The sequence below is a fragment of the Dryobates pubescens genome, chromosome 5, assembly GCF_014839835.1.
Source record: "Dryobates pubescens isolate bDryPub1 chromosome 5, bDryPub1.pri, whole genome shotgun sequence".
NCBI classification, from domain to species: domain Eukaryota; kingdom Metazoa; phylum Chordata; class Aves; order Piciformes; family Picidae; genus Dryobates; species Dryobates pubescens.
In genome coordinates, this window is record NC_071616.1 from 7,541,729 (window position 1) to 7,567,441 (window position 25,713).

The window sequence follows — 25,713 nt, forward strand, 5'->3', positions numbered from 1 at the left end:
AGATTTGTCATCTCTAAATGTCCTCCCAGTTCAATTTGCTGGTTACATTAATTGCTTCAGCTAACTTCATTGGGGTTAATGATAACATACAGAATGTGAAAGCACCTCTTCTGGTAATATGATATCCAGTCTTGTCTGATCATTGATGACGCAGTGAAACGTGATGATCCTGAGGCTGGCATCGGAGTCCAGCAAAATCTTCTGGCTTCCTTCATGGGATCCTTTCACTGTAAATGTGAGCTCCAGGTCTAAACAGAGAGAACAAAGAGAATTTCAACTATTCCAAGCAAATACACATAACTGATGAATAAAACTTTCTTTTACTCTGTGTGCTTTGTACCTGATTTTCCTCACACAATGGGTGACTGAAACAGCTTGAAAGCTGATATAAAAGCACCTTGGTGGATCTCTGTAAATATTCATATTCAGAAATCACACCTTTAAAAAAAATAATAATGTCTCTTGTTATTTTGTAGATGCTTTCTATGAATAAATAAAACCAAGATTCATTTTTAAAGGCATTTGGGATTAAACAAGAGAAGCATTCATTTGATGTCATTTACATTTTGCTGCATGTCGTGCCTGCCACAACAGCCAAATGATTCAAACCCCAAAATCAAGCGGACTACTTGGCATGTCAGCAAAACTGAAACAACCTGTAAAGCCAAGGGTGAAGGTGCAGGTGTCTGTGCTGAGAGACCCAGCTGTAGGAATGAGAGTGGTTCCTTCTATTGAAAAGCAAGAGGGATCACATCCTGTTCCCTTGTAAGATCAGGGCCAATAGGCATATAAATTTAGGTCACTAACCTTTCCTCCCCACTTTACATTTCAGGCTGAAGCTTTCTACACTGCAGCTCAGGCACTGCTATGATTTTCTTCAGAAAGGTCAATTTTCCATTTATTCATTATCTCAAAGCAGACACAATTGTTGAGATCTTTTTCCCCTGAAGAGCAGCTTTGCACAAGCTACTGACTGTTTCAATGAATTTAAAGGCTGAAGAAGAGTCCTGCTACATTTGTTAGAGCTACATTTTACAGGCAAAGTCGTGCTTGGGGGCTGGTTTGCTTTGATACATTTTTACAGGTAAACTTAGCAGCTTAAGTTCGTTATTTTTGCTTAAGCAACAACAGCAACAACAAAAAGTAAAATCTCTTCCAGCACCATGGATATAAATCATAGACTCAATAAGGTTGGAAAAGACCTCTAAGATCATCAAGTCCAACCTATCACCCAATGCCTCATGACTAGCTAAACCAAGGCTTCAAGTGCCACATCCAATCTCTTTTTGAACACCTCCAGGAACAGTGACTCCACTACCTCCCTGGGCAGCACATTGCAATGGCAAATAACTCTTTCTGTGAAGAACTTTCTCTTCACCTCAAGCCTAAACCTCCCCTGGCACAGCTTGAGACTGTGTCCTCTTGTTCTGGTGCTGCTTGCCTGGGAGAAGAGACCAACCCCCACCTGGCTACAACCTCCCTTCAGGTAGTTGTAGAGAGCAAGAAGGTCTCCTCTGAGCCTCCTCTTCTCCAGGCTAAACAACTCCAGCTAAGAAGAAACCTTTCATATGCTCAAGTCCAACTTAAACATCCAGGATAAGATTTCTACAAATTAATTGTAAGATCATTTTAAAAGAAGGTCCAACTTAGTTAAATGTTTTCATTTCAAACAAGCAATAAACAAAACCAATTAATATTTCCTTCTCCCCTCCCCCAGTTTTAATTCTATTATCTATAGATGGATTTTGCATTGCTTTAAGATTTGCCTTAGAATGAAATACCTGACTAACCTGAATTTTGACATGCAATCTTTCTGCCAGGTGGGGCATGGCAAAGCCAAGCATTACGTGACAAAGCTTAGATCCCTGCACAACTGATTATTAATTTTTCAACATCTGTTATAGCAACTGAATCACAGCACAGGAACAATAGGTTAATGAAGCAATAACCTCACTTGTGGATTGCTGCTTCAGCTTCCCCGTATCCACTCTGACCTCCAAACAGGAAACCTCTCGTGCCTGCAGCAAGAGAGGATGAATGGTGATTGAGAGAAGTGTGAATGTCATTGTTACTGATACACACTGCTCCCAACCAACCCCTCTGGATGATCAGTGAGCAACACGGTTGTTATCTAATACTCTGCCTTCAAATAACATGAGGACAATAGTGGCATGGTATATTCTCTAAGTTTGAAAGTGAAGAGGAACAACTCACATGCTGCTTGAACTTGAGAGACAGTCAAGTAAAGAATAATAGAATCACAGGGTGGTAGGGGTTGGATATGGAGATCATCTAGTCCAACCCTCTGCTGAGATAGGTTCACCTAGAGTGAGTTGCACAGGGTTTTGAATTTCTCCATAGAAGGAGACTCCACAACCTCTCTGGGCAATGTGGTCCAGTGCTCTTGTCACCTTTAAAATAGAGGAGTTTTTCCTCATGTTCATATGCAACTTCCTCTGTTCCAGTTTGTGCCCCTTGCCCCTTATCCAGTCACTAAGTATCACCAAATCTGGCCCCATCCTCTTGATAGCTGCCCTTTAGATATTGATAACATCCCCAAGATGAGTGCTAGTCACAGTAACAGGCATATTGAGATATTGGACTCTTCTCATAAGATTTTTATCACTTTCTTCATTAACCCCTGACTGTTGTGGATATAATGTGGGAATAATGGGTAGGCAATTCAATTTTATAGAAGAAAATAGGTGACAAATGAATGCTGAGAGCAACCTCACAGAGTGCCTTCACAGAAGGTAGCACTGCACTGGAGTGATGGCAAAACAGAGATCCTTAGTGCCACAACAGATCCTTGCTCTCAGTAGGACAGTGTGTCTGGTAGTGCTTGCTTTGGGACACAGCTCAAGGTTTCCAGAGTCTAAAAACATGAACATTTGTTGAAGAGTCACAGGAAAACTTGTATAGAAATATACATTACCACCAGTACTCCATTAGTAATAATGGCATCAGGATAGTCCAGCCTGGAAAATAAAGCAGAAAATACAAAGTCATGGATGGGACAACTTGAAGAACTACTTGAGTCTGTGAGTTAGCACATTACTCATTTTACCTCCATCAGCTTTGACATTTCTGACTTCAATACTCTCACTCAAAAACACTTTGAAGTTTTTGTCAAGCATAGTTCTAGGTGACAGGCTAAATAGCAAGTCCCATCCCCTCATGTCAGAATACAAAACTGGGCTTTCACTCCTGTGGGGTTTTCACACTTGCTTTAGTAAACCATGTAATGAATTCTGAAATGTGACATAGAGAGGCTGGAGGCTGTTACATCCATCTTGATTGCTTTGAGAGTCTGACCCAAGGCTTTTTTAGCTGAAACACTTGCACAGTTGCCTAGGCATCAACAGCTTTCAAAATAGCACCTTAGCAGCAGCAGAAATTGTACTCACCTCTGCAAAGGGATTTGCAAAACACACATAAGACTGTAACAAATGAGTATCTGTGTAGATGTGTTTCCACTTTTTCATCTAAGGGCAGAAGTGGATTCATATACAGCAGAAGCCAATTGTTGCATTTTAAAATCCTTTTCCTTCAGCTAAATCAGCCAATGTGTCATCAAGGATATCTTTAAAAATCACAATTTCATTACATTGGAGGTGTAAATCCATACAGTATCTCAATAATCCAAGTAGGTCCAAAGGGAATACATAGATACACACACACATAAAATAATAAGGACTGAGCACCAAGTCCCCAGCTTGCCTCAGAGAGTGTGAGCTGTTTATTCTGACTTTACAAGTTATGGATGATACACTCTGTAGTGTCACATACTTACATAGTTAAAGAATCTATTTAGTCTCAGCTGAAACCAGGGATAAAAGCTGACTTTAAAACCAGATTAATTGCATTACTATAAACCAGAAAAAGAGGGCACAGTCTCAAGCTATGCCAGGTGAAGTTTAGGCCGGATGCTAGGAAGAAGTTCTTCACAGAAAGAGTGATTGGTCATTGAAACGGGCTGCCCAGGGAGGTGGTGGAGTCACCATCACTGGAAGTGTCTAAGAAGAGACTGGATGGGGCACTTAGTGCCATGTTTTAGTTGATTAGATGGTGTTGGGTGATAGGTTGGACTCGATGATCTCTGAGATCTTTTCCAACCTGGTTAATTCTGTATTCTGTATTTCAGTTTAAACAACCACGAAAATAGCTTTGTAAAATTTCCTGTGACAAAGAATTCTCCCAAAGCTTCAAAGCTCATATACAGCTTGAAATTTCATTTCCAGATCAGTATTCTTCTTGTAGAAGAAAACATGAATTGGCTGCATACAGTGCAGAAGTCCCAGGAAAAACTTTCAAGTGGAACAAACTAAACCACCACCACCACCAAAAGAAACAAACACACAGCATGAAAGCTGCTGCCCTCGAGCAGCAATGACAGAAAAAGTAAGGTACACAGGCTGCTGACTTGTAAGCTTTAGTGCTCTTTGTGTTATTTTCTGGTGATTATCAAAGGTAATGTGGACTCCCCTTTGTGTTTCCACTGGTAGTACTGTTTGAGGTATTGGTATCAGCAAGTTAGACTTAGTTAGGAGGTCCAAGGCATGGCCTTCAAACAAAGTGGGAGAACCTGCTGTGTTAGATAGAATGGCTTGGAAGGCTCCTGGGAAGAAGCAGTACAACACAGGTGTCAAGCACTAACATCTGAAATGTCCCTCTTGGAGTGTCACCACTGCAGTCACTGCTGTAAGGAAGCCCAGCTGCTACTGTCACTTGTTGGTTACTCTCCAGACTGCACCTGCAACCTTTATATCCCACATTTCAAGGCTTCTGCTGATCACAGCATAAGGAAGATGCTTCTAATCTTTCTTATTATTGCTATTATTATTTTTAGACTGGTGATATACAGATTTGTTTTATGAAGAACATGGGCACTCACCTTTCTCCAGAGGTTTGGAGATTAGCTGTGACTAGAAACTCAGCTGAGAAGAAATCCTACTATTTAGGTTAGAAGGGACCTTTGAATATTTTTCCTATCTTTGGAGCACTGAAAAACATCAGCTTCTCAGGATTAGCTGGTAATTCCCTGAACAGCCCTTGTCACACATACAAACACTGATGTCCTCTCCCCCATCACAGTTTGTGATTGCTGGTCTTTTAGAATGCAGACCTCAGGTTTACTATGAGAACTGGGGGCATATTGTGGCCTGTGGCAGGGGAAGGCAGAACAGGGAACCTGGGCATCCTTCTGCTCTAAATGTCTAATAAAGGGATGGATAAGAAGGGATCACTTCCTTACACTTGATACACCTCAGACTCCTGCCTTCTCCTTTTTATATCATGCCTGACTCATAATGAAATGGGCAATATTGAATGGGAAGTTACAGACACTCAAACTCATATTGCATTTCACATTTAGAGTTCACTCCTGTGCTGTGCTACATTTTTAACAGAGAATCTGGATTTTTTTATACTTATCTACAAAATTTTAGTTCTTTCATATCAGATCCAGCCTCTCCTTTTAGTGGCCTCCACAAAGTGAAGGATACTTTTCTGAGCTTTCTGACTACCCAAAAAAAAAAAAAAAAAAAGCATGGGAGAGGGCATTATTTCAGTAAAGAAAATCATATTCACCTCATAGATTATTTGTTTGTTATCTTTCTTAACCTAAAACTTTTGCCTTCAGTGCCCCTTGAGGCTCTGTGAACTCCTGCCGCAAAGACAAAGAGGACATTTGGCCTCTGACAGCTGGAGACTTAGCCTGCTCTGAGAGTTTCTTCAGCAGTGCCCAAAACACATAGCTAGCATGATCTGCTGGTCCCCACACATGGGGGGGCAAACTTCTCAAAACAACACAGCAGAACTACAGAAAGAAAAAAAATTCTTTTATTTTGTTTTTAAATCATGCTTTTGCCACATTTCAATAATTAACATTTAGCCTTTATACAACTTTTTGTACACCTATTTACATTTATTTGTGTTAAGTGGGCTTTGTTTTGAACATAGGCTTTCACAGTTGAAAAAGAAGGAAAAGGAAAGGGAGCTGAGATGAAAGGTTGTGTAACAGAGGTCCTTCATTCTTCTAAGAGCTGGTTGAGATTCGCCTCCTCAGCTTGGCATACCTGAAAAACAGAAAAGGCCAAAAAGAAGATCAGTGGACCAGACAAATACTCTGGTGACCTCAGACCTCTTTGTGGAAACTTGAAGTACCTTTTGGTTCATAAGAAGTCTCTTTGTGGCCCGTCAGTGTCAGGTGTGGGCTTCAGAAGAGGTCAGAGGGGAGGGGGATGTTGAGTGAGCGAAGCCACCTGGTCAAGCGGGACCCAGTGCCTGTAGCAGTCCGTAGAGGCTCATGCTGATTCTGGACACTACCAGTGGAGACACAAAGGAGAGTCCACGTTACCTTTGATAATCACCAAAAAAAAACCAAAAAGCATGAAAGCTTGCAAGTCAGCAGCCTGTGTACAATGACCTTACCTTTTCTGTCATTGCTGCTCGAGGGCAGCAGCTTTCATGCCATCTGGGCGTGTGCTATGGGCCCATAAAACACTGGGCAGGCGTTTGCAATCCCTTGGCTCTGTTGCTGGTGAAAAGGCACTTGGAGGAAGGAGCATGCCTTCCTCTCTGTGTCCTTAGGATCAAGCATCTGACTCACAGTGCCTGCCATGAGTAGCGGCAGCAGAGAGGTGGAGTATTTGAAGGTACTGCAGGAGTGGCGTGTGGGTGAGTCAGAGCTAGAGGGGGCACACGTCTTGCAGTCGTGGAAACCAAGCTACCAAAATGAAGGTTTTCTTCCATTTTAAATAAAAGGTAAAGTGTAAGAATGCAGGAACCCATTTCATACAGCCTACCAGTGTATCCTGGGGGAATGTTTACAATGTTCATCGGTAACAGTAACACCAAGCAATTTTTGTCGTGAGGCCAACAGGCAAACCAAAGCAGGAGTGACAAAGCCACCACTGTAGGTGTATTCATCTGAAATGCTGGAAAGAAAGACCAGGCTCATACAGTAAATTTTACAACTGGTGAAGTCTGAAATGAAGATGTAGAAGGAATGAGAAATCAGTTCAGATAGGTAGTGCCAGACAAAAAGTGCTGGTGGGAGAAACTCTTAATTTCAGATATAAGTTGCCATATTTACTCCCCCCAAAAACGCAGCTCTCATTGTTCCCATCACAGTATCAGATTTGTAGAAACTGTCCCTCATGGTTACCTCTACTAATTCTTAGCTGTAGGATTGGCTCTCCCATTCTGAACATTAATCTCTGTCAACACTTTTCCCATCCAGCAATGACAAATATATTTGTCACACCCTGATAAGCTTATTTAACAGAGAGGCCAGTCTGGTCCATAGCTTGGCCCATTCTCAGCTACTTCAGTCTGTAAGAGGTTATCAGCAGGGCTCTTTACTTTATCAAAGGTAATGCAATCTCTTGTTTCCAATTTTAGTGAACAAATCCTTCCATTAATTACTCTTGACATTATACTTTTCTATGTTGGGGGGTGAATCCCCTCTCAATATCCTACCAGGATCATAATATTCCATGACTTCAAGGTGTGCTTACACCTTTATTCCAGACTCAGCTGATGGGCAGAACATCATTGACCCCATCTAGCACATACAAGAAATGCAAATAAGGGATAGCAGGGGAAATGTTTATCCACCTTCCAATAAGAAGCCCATATTCCCAGAGATGATTCTTGTCATTTTTCAGTCCCTCAGATGGGCATTCCCTGACATGTAATGCAGCAATTTCTTCCCTTTGAGTGTGGAGACCACAACTATGACATTGGTCACCCAGGTACCACACCATGAATGAAAAAAGGGCATCAGATGTGCTCTTGCTGTAGCAACTGAGCCATAACTGTGATTCTTTTTAAACTCTCCTCCTTGGGACTGCCAAGGGTCCTTTTTATTTGTACAGTCCCAACCATCATCTTCCAGCCAGTAGAATTCCTACTCAGGCAGCACCTGCAGAAATTGCCAAATTTCTGACTGTTTATTCTGGGAAAATCCCATTGGCTTCAAGGTCCAAGAGAAGAGTTTAAACACAGAGCTGGTGCACACCTGCTCCAAAAGAACTTCCAGCCTCCATATGGCCATTTGAAACATCTGCTGGAGCTCCCTTCCCCATTGCCATTCCTGCTGCCATGTTACCCAACCTGTGATAGACAGTTTTGGTGCACAATAAAAAACAAACATTCCACTTTAGTCAGTCTCTGAGAGTTGTAATAGGAGATTCTAAGATTGTTTTATCTCTGATGGGTTTTTGCTTGTGAGCACAAGGAGACCTTTCCTTCCCCACTGATGCCATTGAGCTACAGCTGTTTCTCCAAAAAGTCCCAGTTACCCCTTTCTGTCAGGAATAAACATATTAGTCAAAGTCTCCACCAACATATTATCCTGCTAGATTTCCTGAAGTGCCCTGAATGCCTTGAGAAGGTCCCAGTAATACCAGCTTTCCTCTAAGGTTGTCTTAATAACACTTTCAGCCCAATAGCGTGGATCAGGTTAGTAACAAAAGTCCCTTTAAGTAACTTCTGCAGAGTCACACAGCACATTATGAAGACAGGCTAGAATACTCATGATCCTGCACTAGACTTACTTTCCAGTTAGAGTGACAAGCTCCCAGATTTCTCCACAGCATGAGCTATCTGAAGCAGACACATCCTCTAAACAAACTATACCAACAGCTTTCAAGCCTACCAAGCGAAGCTAGAAACGCTCCTCCAGTTTTCCTGGCTCCTTAGTCCTCAGCCTCCCACAGTGACCTTTGCACCTTACTTTAAGCAGAGTATTTAGTTCCCCTCTCTGCTGTAGGTGATACTCAAGTCCACCACAGCTTCACATGTGTAGCCAGATGAGTTGAATAGGTCAAGTTAGAGAAGAGCATTTTATAGTGCTGTAGATTTGAAAAGCCAGATTTCCAAAGAAGAAGAGACAGGAAACAGTCAGGCTTGGAACCCCTTCTTCTAAGGGTCAGCATTTCCTGAATATTGTGACAGTCCTCACAGTTCCTTGTGTATTGATGAAATAACATAAAGAGGAAGTTGGTGCCCAGAAGGTAGCAAAAAAAAAAAAAAAAAAGACATTTTCAGCTATTTTTACCCTAAAACTATATATTTTGACATTCTAATTTACTAGACTTGAATGAAGACATACAGATGTGGCTTTCAGAGACTGCAGCTTTAAGAAGCACTGTCACATATGAACCAGCTTTGCAGACTACTTTCATACCTGAATATATATTATTTGAATATATATCTGAACACAACAGTTTATATAGAATTTAGAACTCTACTCACGTGTTCTGCAATGTGAACTCCACCTCCAGCTCTTCACGTGCCTAAAGAGGCAGGGGTGGGAAGGAAGAAAGAAAGGCATATTACTTATTTTTCTGAATAGAATAGAATAGAGTAGAATTAATCAGGTTGGAAAAGACGTTCAAGATCATCAAGTCCAACCTATCATCCAACACTATCTAATCAACTAAACCATGGCACCAAGCAACCCATCCAGTCTTTTCTTAAACACCTCCAGTGATGGTGACTCCACCACGGCCCTGGGCAGCCCATTCCAATGGCAAATCACTCTTTCTGTGAAGAACTTCTTCCTAACATCCAGCCTAAACCTCCCCTGGTGCAGCTTGAGACTGTATCCTCTTGTTCTGTTGATGGTTGCCTGGGAGAAGAGACCAACCCCCACCTGGCTACAACCTCCCTTCAGGTAGCTGTAGAGACCAATAAGGTCTCCCCCGAGCCTCCTCTTCTCCAGGCTAAGCAACCCCAGCTCCCTCAGCCTCTCCTCACAGGGCTGTGCTCCAAACCCCTCCCCAGCTTTGTTGCCCTTCTCTGGACACATTCAAGCAAATCAACATCTTTCCTAAACTGAGGAGCCCAGAACTGGACACAGGACTCAAGGTGTGGCTTAACAGTGCTGAGTACAGGGGCAGAATGACCTCCCTGCCCCTGCTGGCCACACTCTTCCTGATACAGGCCAGAATGCCGTTGGCCTTCTTGTCTTTCACAACACCTGTTACATGTAATTTGCAAAGCATCTATTTAGAACAAATTCATGGGCCACAAAAGACCCATGGTGCCAAGTAAAGATAATGAGTTTAAAGATACTGGGGGGGTGGGGTGTTTAACTCTAAGCACTATGTAAGCATGCAGACATAGGGACTATTATTTTGCTAAAACAACCATTTTTCAGATTTTAATTCCCAACAGAAAAAGAATCAGCTGCTTTAATTACAGCTTAAAGTGGCTGAAAATTCAGCAATTATAGCAAAGGCCAATAAACATGCCACAAAGTAATCATAATTAATGCACCAGGAAATTAGTTCTAGCTGGCTCCATCCTAGATTTTTGGCACAGATTTGTTCTTAGTAAAGCACAGATTTGTTCTTAATAAAAACTGGAGCACTCCTACAGGGAATTTAAGTCTTTCTCAGAGCAGCAGTAAAATACTGTTCAAATAGATTTTTCCTTCAATTAAATACTTTCAAAGGATGTATTTAGATGAAAGGAAAGTTTGGTTTTGTTCTCAGCAATTCCATTGCTCACCTGTGGATTCAGCTGAAACTTCACTCGAACAGTCCGGCCTACAGTGAGTTTATCTATGTCAAAGAGAACTGTGCAGAGTTCATCATCCCTGGTGACTGTGTCTTCATCACAGACCTTTAGTTCTAGCACATTCTGCAAGAAGAGTTTAAGAATATCAGAGAGTTATTTCTGCATCTCGTTTCTGTGTCTTTCTGTGTCTATAGATGGGGCTCAGAGCAATCTTATCTAGTTGAAGATATGCAGAGGGGTTGGACTAGATGACCTTAATGCTCTCTTCCAACCCAAATAATTTTGTGATAACTAAGAGCTCCTTAAGGCAGGAAAATCTCAAGACTAGGCTGTCCTCCCTCTCCAGTGTTAGGAGAAGGAAGAAATGAGAAACAGGAAAGGAAAAGAGACTTGGGAGTATTAGAATCCATATTACTGATAATTGCACATACACCAGGCAGAAGGCTTGTCTGCCTGAGGAAACAAATAAGGCAATCAGATCATGCAGAACATTCATGAATTTGTGATCAATAGCTGTATCAAATGTTTCTACACTTATTTTATGGCATTTGGTTCCAAGTACATAAATGATGTTTAAAAGATTCCCTTTTGGCCATACCTAGAACTAACAGATCTTACTGTTATCCATATGTGAACTTTATCTCAGGTTTCATTTGTGTATGTCAAGATGTGGAAGAGGACAGGAAGGCATTTAACTGCTGGGCACTTAACTGCTTCAGTACAGCAGGTGTTTAATTAACAAATAGCTGAAGCACAACAAAACCAAGGAGGATGTAAGCAACAGAGGGCTGGGTTTATTTCTGAGGACTCCAATACCTCCAGTGTTTGGAAATAGTTAAATAGACAGTTGCATTATCTGCTGACCACCTGCAGACAGCAGATGGTGAGAAACATCTATTTTCACTACCTTGACTCGACGGTCAATCTTATAGCAGAAAGCTTCATTCCAGACAGGGTTTTTGCTGTTCCTGATGGTTCTGGTCCGAACCTTCTCATTTGAGGCAGTAGGCAGCCACAGTGTCACGTAACAGTCTGAAAGAGTGACTGTACAACAAGAAGAACATAGAGATATAGCACAACAAGAAGAGCATAGAGATATAGTATCCAGAGAAAGAATTACTGCACTGTGGACATTTAACCCTAATGCAACAAAGATAAATTTGTATGGGATCTCATCCTGGATATGTTAGTAAGAAATGTAAATACACAATGAAGCACTCACAGGCAAACAAAACATCCTCACACATTTGCCATACTAATTCTCACCTTTTCACTTTAAGTCAGACTTACTTTCCTTTTAAAACATTACTTCCTATTTGACATAGCGTTGTACTCCACATGCAGTACATGCACACCTATCCATGCTGTATTCAGCTTTATATTGATGGTTATCCAATTAACTGGGGCACTGGTAACTTTGCCAAAGCATAAGAATATCTACTGGTATGTGCCCACTGCCACATGCACTCACATCAGGTCTGGGATGGCTGCTCTGTCACTCAGGGAACACACCTCGCAACATTCAATCTAAGCTGCAGAGAGACTTCTTGTTAAGGAATTCCTCCCTAGAGGAATTCCTCCCCAGATTTGGCTCCTTAACTAATTTACCGAAGTTTACTTTATTGATGTTCTGCTTCATATGAAGAACAATAGACATTTTTTTGTCAAGAAGTGATCCCACACCAAAACTGAAAACCTTGATTTCCTTATCACAAATGAGAGTGTCAATTTCGTATTCATTCTTACATTTGGCAAAGCTTTTGCCAAAGTTGTGCTTTCCTCAGCATTCTTTTGAAAACAAAAATCAGTTTCAGCATCACAGTTAAAATACTTTTCCTTCTATTGCTCCCTACTATTCTGTGTGAAGACTAGAAAAATCATGCTGTCACTTGCGTCCTTGGGGGAAAAAAAAGCCATAGGTGCCATCAAAGATATCTCCTCTTTCCATGTTTGGAGGGAGAACCACAAGGGAGCAAGACAATGAAGTTGGGCACAGGTTCCCATGGCTTTTCTCTTATGCCCATAAAGCAGCACCTAGACTCCCTATTTCACATTAGCAATGTTCTACCAGTCACCTGGTTCTTACAGCAACCTTGTGAGTCACAAGCAGTCAAATAACTCAACCCATAGTCAATCCCTGCCACATGCTCAGAACCTGGAACAGTGTTCTTGCATCATATTAGGCACAATTTTCTTTGTGTATTGTTTCTTTATCTTTCAGTAACAACTACAGGTTTAGGTTTTTTCTGCCAGCCATATCTTTGCCTTTATCATGTATTTATCCATGTTATCATGATCAGCTAATCCTTGACACTAACAGTGAAAAGGAAAATATTTCCAGAAAGCAGCCTTAGCCAAACCAGTCAGAGGAGAATGACTTATCAGGTGTTCATCAGAGGCACAAGTGTAGGCAGATGAACATGTCGATGTTTAATGGTAATTAATGCCACAACTTCCATTTTCAAAGGGCTTGAGACACACTGATTAATTGCTTCACTGTAGCAACATGAGGATGAAGCAAATAAGTACATTAAGAAAACTAAAATGATTTGCCCAAGATCCCAGACTGCAGTCAGTGTAGATTTCCAGACCCTTGCCCAAATCTATTCACATTATCTTGATCTGGAACAACAGTGAGGAGAAACACTTAGAAGCATATTTATTTTTCGCTGATGAAGTAAATAGGAATGTGAGGTGGGGGGAAAGACCAAGAAGAAATATTTTCTTCAATAAATTAAGAACAAACACCTCACTGACATGAAAGTAGAGGAAAAAGCCTCCAACACTGACATGGGGAACACTGAGATTTAATCAGAAAATCAGGAAAGCTAAAAATGAGTGGTAATTCAGAATTGTAACGAGCAGCATAGTGTATTACAAGAGGGATATGGACGTGCTGGAGCGTGTCCAGAGAAGGGCCACGAGGATGATCAGAGGGCTGGAGCACCTCTCCTGTGAGGACAGACTGAAGGAGTTGGGGCTGTTCACTCTGGAGAAGAGAAGGCTCCCAGGAGACCTAATTGTGGCCTTCCAGTATCTGATGCCTACAAGAAGGCTGGGGAGGGACTTCTCAGGAAATCAGGTAGTGATAGGGCTAGGGGGAATGGAATGAAGCTGGAGGTGGGGAGATTCAGGCTGGATGTGAGGAGGAAGTTCTTCACCATGAGAGTGGTGAAGCCCTGGAATGGGTTGTCCAGGGAGGTGGTTGAGGCCCCATCCCTGGAGGTGTTTAAGCCCAGGCTGGATGAGGCTCTGGCCAGCCTGATGTAGTGTGGGGTGTCCCTGCCCATGGCAGGGGGGTTGGAACTAGATGATCCTTGTGGTCCCTTCCAACCCTGACTGATACTATGATGCCATTGTAAACAGGAAGAATATGGATATTTTTCCATAGTTAAAAATACTCAGATTTTGAGGAAAACTAAAGGAAATGCTTGCCTTTTCAATGCCTTAGAAAATGCGAAGCCTGCCTGAACTATCCTTCCAACTGCAGACACACACACACACAAAACCCCTAGTTTTCCACAAGAGAGTTTCTTTGCAAAATGAATTCTTCTATGAGAAAATAGTACAGTGGAAAAGATTTCAAGCCTCTGTGCCAGACACACTTTAAATAAACCCTTAGGATACCTAAACCCTCAATTCAGGGACTTTCATTGTAGTAAGGAGTGTGAGCAAGTTGTTAAGGGCAACAAAGCTGGTGAGAGGTCTGGAGCACAAGCCCTATGAGGAGAGGCTGAGCGAGCTGGGGTTGCTTAGCCTGGAAAAGAGGAGGCTCAGAGGAGACCTTATTGCTGGCTACAACTACCTGAAGGGACGTTGTAGCCAGGTGGGGTTTGGTCTATTCTCCCAGGCAACCATCAACAGAACAAGAGGACACAGTCTCAAGCTGCACCAGGGGAGGTTTAGGCTGCATGTTAGGAAGAAATTCTTCACAGAAAGAGTGATTGCCCATTGGAATGTGCTGCCCTGGGAGGTGGTGGAGTCACCATCACTGGAGGTGTTTAGGAAGAGACTGGATGGGGTGCTTGGTGCCATGGTTTAGTTGATTAGATGGTGTTGGGTGGGTGATAGGTTGGACTTGATGATCTCAAACATCTTTTCCAACCTGGTTAATTCAATTCTATTCTATTCTATGCTATGCTATTCATGTGAAGGATAAAAATAATGAACTGAAGCATAAGCATGCACCCTGCTGGACTACACAGATGCACACACAACAGTGCACACAGTTTTGCAGATGCAATTACAGTGACTTCCTGGTCAGATCACATATTTGGTTGGTGCAAATCACCACATAGGCATTTGACCATCTGGATTTTGGTAAATAAAAAGTTGTGCACACAATTGTAAGCCCACAAAGTGTCTGCTCCTGTACATAAAAATATGTTTTTAAATCTCTAGGACACCCAGAACATGACAGTTTAGAAGATGCTCTTGCTTTGTCTAATGAACTAAAATCCCTTTTTTGGGATGACAAGATAAATATCATAAAGCAAAGCAGTTTGGTCATCTGCTATTTCTAAAGTAAAAACAAATGCTAAGACATAAGCAGTAAATGAGGCATTCATTAAATCACAGCAGATATGTAAAGCTGGAAAAGAGGGGAGAGGGGAGAGGGGAGAGGGGAGAGGGGAGAGGGGAGAGGGGAGAGGGGAGAGGGGAGAGGGGGGAGAGGGGGGAGAGGGGAGAGGGGGGAGAGGGGGGAGAGGGGGGAGAGGGGGGAGAGGGGGGAGAGGGGGGAGAGGGGGGAGAGGGGGGAGAGGGGGAGAGGGGGGAGAGGGGGAGAGGGGGAGAGGGGGAGAGGGGGAGAAAAAGAGAAAAAGGAAAAGAGAAAAGAGAAAAACCAACACAAATAAGCACAGTGGTGTTATGATGTGAAATATGCAAGAATAAGGCAACTCAGAACAACACACATGCATGCAGCACAGTTGGTGTGTTTTTTCCCCCTGGTAGCAATCTGTGGTGATTTTAGGCTATGCCTTTAAAATTTAGTTACAGATTTTGATCCAAAAAAAGTAGAAAAATATAAGTAAATCACTATTGGGTGTAAAAAGGAAAGCAAAAGATTATTCTAAACAAATTCATTGTGTAAATATCTAAAATAAAACAAGCTGTACCATAACAATTCTTCCCTTTTCTCTTCTCTTCTGATCTCTGGGTGTTTTTGCTTTGCTCAGGAGAGATAACATGCTTTTGACTGGCCTTGGCTAGGTCTAACTTCTCTGCTCCTTTTTCTTGTCCCTTTTGTACAGGGGAGTAAGGAGGAGTCAGGGAGGAAGAAGCTAGTAGCTTCCCCTGGTCCATGGCCAGGGGAGTCCTTGTGCTGTTTATTATTAATTGTAAATATCTGTAAACATTGTAAATACTGTACATTTTGTACATATTCCTTGCATTCCATTGTAGAGTGTAGATTTTGCTTGTGAATATATCTTCATTTGCTTCTAACTGAGTAGGTCTGGCAAAGTTAATGTCAGGGGGAAACTTCAACCCACCACAGACTCATTCATTCAAAATCACTGTTGCTGTTAACCACAACTTCCACAGGTTCCAACCACATCCTTCCTGCCAGAAAGCACCAAATCAAAGATCAGATAAATATTCCCTCTACTCTTGACCCACTACTTCAGTTAAAACCTCAAAATCTATAGTAGATTAACTCAAATTTACATCTGGTTTCTTTAGAAACTATGATGTGCTGCATGAAACTCTGAGTGTACCAACAGAAAATTAATCTTGAGCTATGTTCAGCAAGATTTTGGGGAACACATTGTGGAATTTTCTGTGGGTTTGCATCTCTCCAGTTTATTCTTGTGGTATTTAGATTTTAATTTCCCTATTCACTTTGTCTTTGTTTCACACCTTGTTCTTTCATGCCTTTCCCACCTCTTTAAACAGATGTTTAACCATTCAAATTTTCCTATGAAAGTTACTCAGTGGTATAATTGCATTTTGAAAGGCACCTGAACAAGCCTCAGTGCACCCAGGAGTGGGGTTATTGAGGACCCCTATCTGTGGAACAGAAACTGTGAGGGTATTTCTCAACTAACTGGAAAATTCAGAATTAAAACAGTCCCTCCCCTGGGTGAGTCAGTGCCACATCTGGACAGTGAACAAGCCATTCTTGCCATTCTTTCAAGTCTCCTTCTCCCACTGAGGATTTCCTTTTCAAATTTGCTGCTACACTCTAGTTCAACAAGTCAATGGACACTAGTCTGCAGAGGCTTCCCTGAGATATCCCTGCTGCAGAGATTTCTTCTGTCTTGGACTCTTTACATGTTAACTCTTGCTCTGTGATCTGGTTATGACATTTTTCTCTTGCACTCTTCAGTCAAAAAATCCTTTTCCCACTTTCCCTCACTCTCTCTCACTTAAACCTCTTCAATACTGTTTCAGTAGTGATTTGTGTAATATTTTCTGACTTTAAAATTGTTCCATTCTCTAGGTAAAATAGATTCCCAGAGACACTAGATTTTGTAATATCTTCCTGCATATTTAGAGGATGGAATCATTTTGCTTGTATTTTTGTTATTTTCATAGGCTTTCCTACTACCACTGATTTTGCATTTGCTTCACCAGTCCTCTCCTTTTTTCTGTCCAGCAATTCTGTAAGGAATACTCAGGTTTCTTGTTCAAAAATAGAAGAATGATTGTCAATTAAAGAGCAGCTCTCTGATCACCAGCTAAGTCTGATGTCACGAGGGTGGGAAACGGATCTCATACAGCGAGGCCTGAAAGCAAGAGATAAAATGAATCACCTTGCTTGAGTTAGCCTCTTTACTCTGAGAGCCAGAAAGCAATGCTTCAGGGTCACAACAAAAATAATTACTGAAAACTTGGAGCAGCACATCTATTCCTACAGAGTTTAAGAGTACTAACATTGACCAAATAGTTTATTTTTTCACTTTAAAGAATTATAAGAAACATCCAACAACAGTAGAAGTACTCACGCAAGTCTGCCTTCCGGACATTCCTCACTCTTAGTATTTTTACAGTGAGCAAGTTGAAAGGAGACACTGGTCTCTGCACAACAGTTCAAAAAGAAAAAAAAGCAAAGAAAGAAAACAAAAAAAAGAGAGAAAAGACAACATTAAGATTAAAATTACAATCTATGGTCACAGGCTACTGTGACCCTGCATTTCTAAGGACATAGAGAGAATAAGGATTTTAAGGCTGAGTCCATATCATTTACCAAACCAGCTGGAGCAGCTGGAAGATTTAAACACATTTTTTGGCACAAAACCCTTTTCAGCACTGAAAGAGAAGCAACAGATTTCAAAACCACATGTGAGCTGAGAATAGGTGCTGAGAGTTTGGTTTGATAAACATCAGTTCTTTCTAACACCATTATTATCACAACAAACACCCCTACAGCACACACGTGGGTGTCCTATGCCTCTTACCACTGCTTGCAATACAACATCAAACTCTACCCCAGCAGCTGTGTGGATACAGCTAAGCAACCACCAAGCACCAGCAAAAGCTCCTGCACCAGCACAAGTTCATGCACACAACCCAAGATGCCAGAAATGCAGTTGACAGTGACAAGATACTTCTCATGAAAACTCATCCATCTCTGATTTTTCAGTCCTGGTCCCCAGCATAAAGCCACAAAATTCCTTCTAGATATGATCTTGGGAATTAACTCATATCTCTGGGCTCTGACATATTAATTCTGTAATAGCTCATAACTTCTGTGGCTCATACTAATGTCTTCATATTCCACAGGCTATAAATTAACTCTTTCCCCATTTCACCTTGAAGATAACTACTCAACAGTAGTGTCCATACCAATCATAAGCAGCTGAAGTGAAAATGCTGTACTGATCTTTACCGACAAAATGTAGCTTGCTACTGTTTCTTTCATACATCCTTTACATTTTGCCAGAGCATTTGCCTTTCCAGCTCTAGCACAAGGTTTATCATTAAGTGTTTCACAATGCTTTGACAAAATGTTAAGTAACTGGGACCATGATGTGACATTGGACATTAGCACAATGTAGCAAAGCAGCTCTGTGTCCTCACCAACAAAAACCTCAGCACCTCTATAAACACAGCAGAGACAAAGTACAGCCGCCAAGAAACAGTCTGGGTGATTCCTGGCATATACTGGTATATCCTCTTCCACTTCCCTTTGGGTCAGGAAGGGGAAGAGTTTTGAAGATCAGAGCATGTCACAGACCTGGGCATATTTGTTCTCCATTACCTTAACCTCTCCAGACTCCAGCACAGGTCTAGAGTGTTTGCAAGTATTTCAATTGTCAGCTGTGGGATACTGCAGTTCCCTCAGAGTGTATCACATTCCTACCTGCTCTTATTACCCAAATATGGCCACAAAGTAGAATTTAGGCAGACACATTTTGAAAGAGGAAAACAAACAAACAAACAAATAAAACTAGTTCTGTAGAGGAAAATAAGGATTATAGGATCCAATTAAATGCAACCTAAATACATCATGCCCAGACTATGCAGCTGAACTGCCAGAACTACTTTTCTCTATGCGTTCAGTAGAACCGAGTAGAACACAGAAGCACTCCAAGATATGAGGACCCGCAAGCAAGGCTTGTCTATCCCTACCAAACCTACCAACAGGTTTGCTGTGGTTTTGCTTGGTCCCTCCTTTCCCACCCAATAAATCCAAAATGTGTCCTCAGTAGTGCTATTTCAGCAAAAGCAGCAGAGCATATCTTTACTCAAGGAGGCTTGCATCCCATGAATAGAAAACAACAGACCTGAGCAGAAGATCCCCATCCCAGTGAAGTGCTGTGACCACTAGGCTGGACACCATTTTAAAGGAATAACTTCTGCTCAGCTGTTTGAAAACAAGCATGTAGACCTCTGCTTTGTGCATCTCAACGGGACAGTGGTATCTCCCTGCAACCCTAAGTGGCACACAGAGATCAAATCCAAGAAAGGTGTTTCTGTGCTCAGCTGTCCTTATTAGCTGGATGTACCTGTTTACACACTTCCCTGCTCAGCTGTTACAATTCCCATTCTGATGCAACTAACTCTGCAAACATATTGAATCAATTCTCAATGTTTCACTCTAGCTTGTAGAACCCTTTCCCATACCAGAGATTTGAAAGTCAGACCTTACAAATCCTAACTTTTAGGAGCTTGAATGTTTTGTCAAGTTTAGCTGTCAGCAACTTAGTCACACAGAAAAGCTATTGGAGGGCATAATTTAAACCAGATAATCAGATAATCTGCTGCTAATAGGCAATGACTTCCACATCTTTGCCCTTACCATGCTGATGGCCACATCACAGGCTGGGTAAGTTCTGAGGCCAGAAGCCTCCCATGTCAGTCATTACACACACTTTGACTTTCAACTTCTGTATTTATTTTGTCTGAGACATGATTGTTACCTCATAAACCGGAAACACAAGCCAGGAATTTTAATAGTCACTGTTGAAACTACTTAAATACATGGGATTGCAAATGCAGGACTTGGTCACACTATCCTACGTCACATCACAGTCCAATTAGATCCTGTGGCACACTTGTGCAATCCTCACATAACTTGTCCCAGGGAAGCCAATACAGTATTCACATACAAGAGTGCTCACCCCTATGAATAAGAATTACATAACTGGACTCTAATATTGCTCTGGTTCAGTAAAATTTCAGTCTTAAAAGGTTTTTGTTTGTTTGTTTGTTTTCCCTTGGGAAGACGAGTATGAAGCATACAACATTGCCAGGTGACATCAAGAGAGAAGGTAGTTGCTGAAGTAAAACAGCTTGCCAGCTCTATTTGGAGCAGACCTCACTTTGCTTAGCACTCTCTTCAAAAAGGAGTAGAAGTCACAGCACTACTTTAAAGACTATGAAAAACAACAAACAAACAAACAAATCATTCATTCCTGTCAGAAAGAGTGGCAAGATCTTAAGAGACAGATCATTGCCTTACTTCTGACCTGGCTCAGGTATGTAGCACCTTTCAAGTTCAAGGAGTTTTGGAGCCTCAAGGGCAGGCAGGATTTCATGACACTACAATTTCTACCATGTCAAGTAAGGTCAAATGCACAAGGCATGCTCCTCTTTGTATTACATGCTTTGTATTTATTTCACCCATTTAAAAAGACCTTACAGCTGGGTCTTATTAAGTCAGCAGAAATCACTGGAATTGTTTGGGAATAAAAGCAAATGGAGCAGCAGTGATTCAAGGCCTGTTTTCATTCCAAGAGCTGTATAAAACTACCGCGGTTTCAAACTGCCATTTTCATGTGATTTTTCTTCTCTTCCTGTTTATAGCTCCATAGCTGGGCTTGCATGTTAGCAAAAATACAAAGCATAGAAGAGAAACCAAGTCAGATAGTTCCATGGCTCAGCATGGCTTTTTCTCAAGACCAAGCTAGCCTGTATTACTTTGATACAACACAGTAACTTGAGTAATATAGAAAATATTACAGCTTAAGGGCACTACCAACATTTTCCCACCAAATATTTTACATATTCCCTTTAATTTCAGTATCCACTCACATTTAATTCACACACATCCCATGTGCCCTGAAGGTTGTCTTGAAACTGATTCTGATAATGAAAGCTGATTTCCTTAACTGAGTCACTAAGAAACAAAAAACAACTCGGATATACTATACTTACATATTTGTCATCATAAAAAAACAACTTTCATGGGGGGAAAAAAAGAACAAAAAGGAAAAGGAAAAAACACAACATAAACCCCAAAACTCAGGTCTTTCCTCATTTTTGCATCTGTGAGCCTTGAAGAGTCAGGGCAGATGGAAGGGACTCCGGGTCCTACTCTAAACTGCATGTGCTGTATTTGGGTCAGTTCTGACACCCTCAATACCCTAAACATAAGAGGCACAATCTAAAGCTGCTTAACTGTACAGGTATCACACCTAGTGACCTGCTAACAACATAGAAAGCACTAAGAAAGCATCTTGAACCCCTAAACACAGCCACAGTTTACAGGATGAAAAGTAACAACTTCCTTAGGGCTGCCAACTATACACATCATTTTAAATGCTACTTTTTGAAGAAACTCTGCAACATCTTTGCTTCAGCCCAACATTTCACCTTGAATAGAGAAAGTAGGTGGCTCTTGGGCACAATCAGGCATCATACACTGACAATAACAGTAATTCTTCATGGGGCAGACCAAATTTACCATCATCTGGGAGAATCTGTTTCACTGCAATGGCCCACATGGAATCACAACCCAAAACAAACCAGGCTGGGAAACCCCCACATCATTGAAGCAAAGGCAAGAGCCCATCTTTCTGTCCACAGATCCCCAGAGCTGCAGCTGATACTGGCAGCCCCAAACCCATTGCAACTGCCTGAAAACAGCCCCATACTGTTGTTGCCACTACTGCTGTTCACATTTGCTGGCTTGTAGCAGCTTAGCTGTTATGTTTTCCTTTATGCTAGTACATGTTAACATAAACATCTGCTAATTGCTCTGGGAGTATTCAGCTGCTCATGCACAGAATTCATCTTCAGTTCAGCCATTAAAAAGCACCCTGTTGCTCTTTTTTTCACATTCAGGGAAGTTTCGCCACTACTTCCACACCTATAGCACTGACAAGATGGGGCTTCTCAAGAGGCTGAAGAAAACAGATTTATTTCATAGTTATTTCACAGTTTTGCCTGTTAGAATCATAGAATGGTAGGGTGTGGAAGAGGCCTTTGAAGATCAGTGAGTCCAAGCTCCCGGCCAAAGCAGGTGACACAGGAACACATCTAGACAGGCCTTGAAAAGTCTCTAGAGAAGGAGACTCCATAACCTCTCCAGGCATCCTGTTCCAGTGTTCCATCACCCTTACAGTAAAGAATCTTTTCCTCATGCTAAGGTGAAATTTCCTGTATTCTAGTTTGTGTCCATTGCCCCTTGTCCTATCACAGGACACCACTGAAAAGAGACTGTCACCACCTTCTTCACAGGCACCCTTCAGATACTTGTAAGCATTAATAAGGTCCCTCCTCAGTCTTCTCTTCTGCAGACTAAACAGCCTCAGTTGCTCATGAGAGATGTGCCAGTCCCTTTATCATACTTGTAGCCTGCCATGGGACTCTCTCTAGCATATCCCTCTCCATCTTGAACCAGGGAGCCGAGATCTAGACATGACATTCCAGATGTGGGCTCACTGGGGCAAAGCAGAGAGGGAGGAGAAGTTCCTTTGACCTGATGTTCCAACACTATGTTTTTAAACACCGAGAACTTCAAGCTCTAAGACAGGTCATTACAGTGCAAAGAAAGACTACACAGAATACCAGAGCACTAAGAAGAACTCGAAGACCATTTAAATGGAGCCTTCTTATGAAGGGCAATGCATAAGACAGGAGAGCATTTTATCCAAAGAAATTGAAACACATAAATTAGGAGGAATCAAAAGATTGATACAGGTCAAGTACAAACCAGCCCTGATGTAATGCAACATATTACTCACAGCATCACAAGCATCAGACACCAAGAGAACTGAGAGTTTACTGAAAGCCAGGGCAATATTTCATCTACAGAGCTGAAGCTGCAGCTCAGCTTTTCAGTGATCAGTAAATATTGCAGGATGATTTTCCCCCCAAGCCACTGAATTCCTAACATTTTTTTCTGCTGCTCTACATTCAGCACTGGACAGCATTTAATGAAGGGCCAGCTAATTACCACCTACCGTATTCACCGCTGGTGCTGAGGTGCCCGTAAAAGTCTAGGAAAAACAACACAAGGCAAAGTTAAAAAAGCTAAGCTACCTGCTAAACTCTTCTTTTAGTCTGACATTTAAAAACATCTCACATTCATAGCCATACTGAGAGCATACACATTGAAGATATTCATCAGGTGCTTTACTGACCACTGAACCCATCACAACTCTGTGCCAGCTTCTTATTTCCTTGGCATGAAGCTACATGTTTTTTCAAGGAAGCCCAATAAGCAACGTTGTTAGTCCTACAATACAGCCTCAATACGCAGACATGCCACAAGGTTCTGTAAAAGGTTAGACTAGGAAAACCATCCTTGCAACCACGAGATCTGAGGAACAGCAAACTTGCTTTCCATGGATTGCTCGTACACCTCAAACAGCTGCTCTTCTCTGTCATCATCTTAACTGAAATATCAGACAATTTTACCCACTTTATGCTTGTCATTGGCTCCTTTTTCTTACCTCACTTGAACTTAAATTTGATCCCATTGCAGCCACAGTTGCATGTAAGTCCAATGTTAAAAGCTACCAAGTCGTACAGCTGGCAGGCACTCCTCATGCAGATGAGAGGTGGAGGAATAGGGATTTTATGACCAGTCTCTCCTGCTCCACCCCTTTGTTATTTCCAGTCATTAGGCAATCCCCTCCCTGCCTCCTGCAGCCTATTAGAGCACCTCTACTGAGTCAGCAGAATGAAGAGTGATTTCTTTTTCACCTGCTTTGATTTTTACAGGGGGGCACTGACACCCCCTCCTGCCCAGAGATTGCTTTACATAGAAAACACTGCTGCTAATGAAAAGGTTTGAATTTGTGCAACAGCTCCAACACCCAAGCAATGCACTTCTGAGCAAAAGCTCTCTGAGGGACCTCTGCATTGCCCTACCACAGTGCAGGGTACCAAGAGAGATCTCAACAGCTTCTTTCCAAACCGTAAGCTAAATACCTGTAGCTGTCTTCCCACAGCAGTACACAGTTCAGCAGGGTAAGCGATGCCATTGCAGTGCCACAACTAAGTGATCACAGGACCCATGCTTCCCTGGAGCTGCTTTGGGCATTGCTGTGCTACAGTGACCTTGCTATGTGCTTGGCATTCCCTGTCTGACATTTAGCATATATCTAGAGAAAGAAAAAAGAAAAAAATAAGTGAATCCATAATCCATGTCCAGAAATCCTGTAGTTCAAGTACTACAGTGAGAGGCAAGGGAGGAGCTACAAGTGGCAGATGAAACTTGGGGGTGGAAGGGTGAGGCAGGAGAGAGGGTTGTGCTCCTCTGCGTGGGCCTTGGGAGCAGAGCAGTTCACCTGTCCTCTGAGCTTACTTCAAAAGTATCTTCTTGAGCGTTCTCATCCCCAGAGCGATCCCAGGCAGGCATCCTGCAGGAAACACTGGGGCACAAAAGCCTTCCCGATTCCTCTTCATGCTGGTATGCCATGACTCACTGCCTGTAAGAGCAGTGCATTAAGGTAGCACCAAATTAGCATTTATATGAGGCTAGTAGGTTTTGGAGCATGCAAGACCAGACTCTGGCTCTGCCACCTCTCTCCAGCCTCTCTGTTTGATGACAGGAGGTGGCTAATACTCTTGCATCATCACAAGATCCAAGTACTTATTTTTAAATCAATCTCATTTTTACTGATGAATAACTCAATTCATGCAGGCAAAGAAAGTAACCTTGGAAGCTGCGATGGATGCCACCTAAATATACTCTCCTGTGCCATCGAAGTCAGTATCAAAGTAATTCTGCCCACAGAGAGAGAGAAGGTTTGTCCAAGAAACATTGCTAGAATAAAATCTTCTTTCATACAGGTCACCACCTGTGTTGGTGTCTGTGTGATGACTGTTTGGACAGCCTTATCCAAAATATGCAGTGGTATGATATGGTGGTTTCCATCCAAAAACATTTAATAGCCCACTGCTCACTCCTTAGTCACACTTTGCACAACCTTCTCAAGAGACAGGGGATCAAAGGAAAATAGCTCATAAGCATGAACCTGCAGCTCTGAAATGCTCCTGGGAAAAAAATTACAGAAAGATATTTCCAATATACATGGATCATCTCTACTCCAAAGACAAAATATCTCTCTTAACCTCTTTCTTTATTACTTTACACCTGTCTTACTTATGAACAAATTTAGGTGGAGCAGTCACAGTTGAGAATCACTTGTACTCTTGCAAAACTAGTCATTCCAGCTTTTCAAAGAAGAATGCTTCCCCTGAAAAAATCCATTATTAAAATGTAAATTGGGAATCTACTTTCATTTTAAATGTCTGTAGAATATCAACAAAGGAAAGAGGGTAGTTAATGCAGCTCCGCTTCCCTGAACTGTTCCAGCTGAAGATTGATACACATAAACACATTTACACCATCCCAGCTGTTTCACAGTCAATATCAGACTCCCTGGCATCACTTCCAAGATCCATAAGTGAGATACCACTTTGCAATATAGAGCATTATACCAGACTCAGCGTGTCTTACACACCAAATGGTTTCCTGATGTTCAGATTGTTTTACCTTTCTCA

General features: G+C 41.9%; 1 protein-coding gene across 1 annotated transcript in view; it reads right to left on the reverse strand.

Annotated features, from left to right (window-relative positions):
• LOC104298855 (cytosolic phospholipase A2 epsilon) overlaps window positions 1-24,625 on the reverse strand; it is a 39,172-nt gene extending 14,547 nt beyond the window's left edge. The window contains exons 1-9 of the mRNA XM_054162151.1: window positions 24,512-24,625; window positions 23,163-23,198; window positions 17,478-17,550; window positions 11,438-11,574; window positions 10,522-10,653; window positions 9,262-9,302; window positions 2,936-2,978; window positions 1,955-2,018; window positions 106-248 (exon numbers count right to left, since the gene is read on the reverse strand). Of these exons, the coding sequence (XP_054018126.1) occupies window positions 106-248; window positions 1,955-2,018; window positions 2,936-2,978; window positions 9,262-9,302; window positions 10,522-10,653; window positions 11,438-11,574; window positions 17,478-17,550; window positions 23,163-23,198; window positions 24,512-24,625 (783 nt within the window). The remainder of the gene's footprint in view (window positions 1-105; window positions 249-1,954; window positions 2,019-2,935; window positions 2,979-9,261; window positions 9,303-10,521; window positions 10,654-11,437; window positions 11,575-17,477; window positions 17,551-23,162; window positions 23,199-24,511) is intronic.
• Between the last annotated feature and the right edge of the window lie 1,088 nt (window positions 24,626-25,713).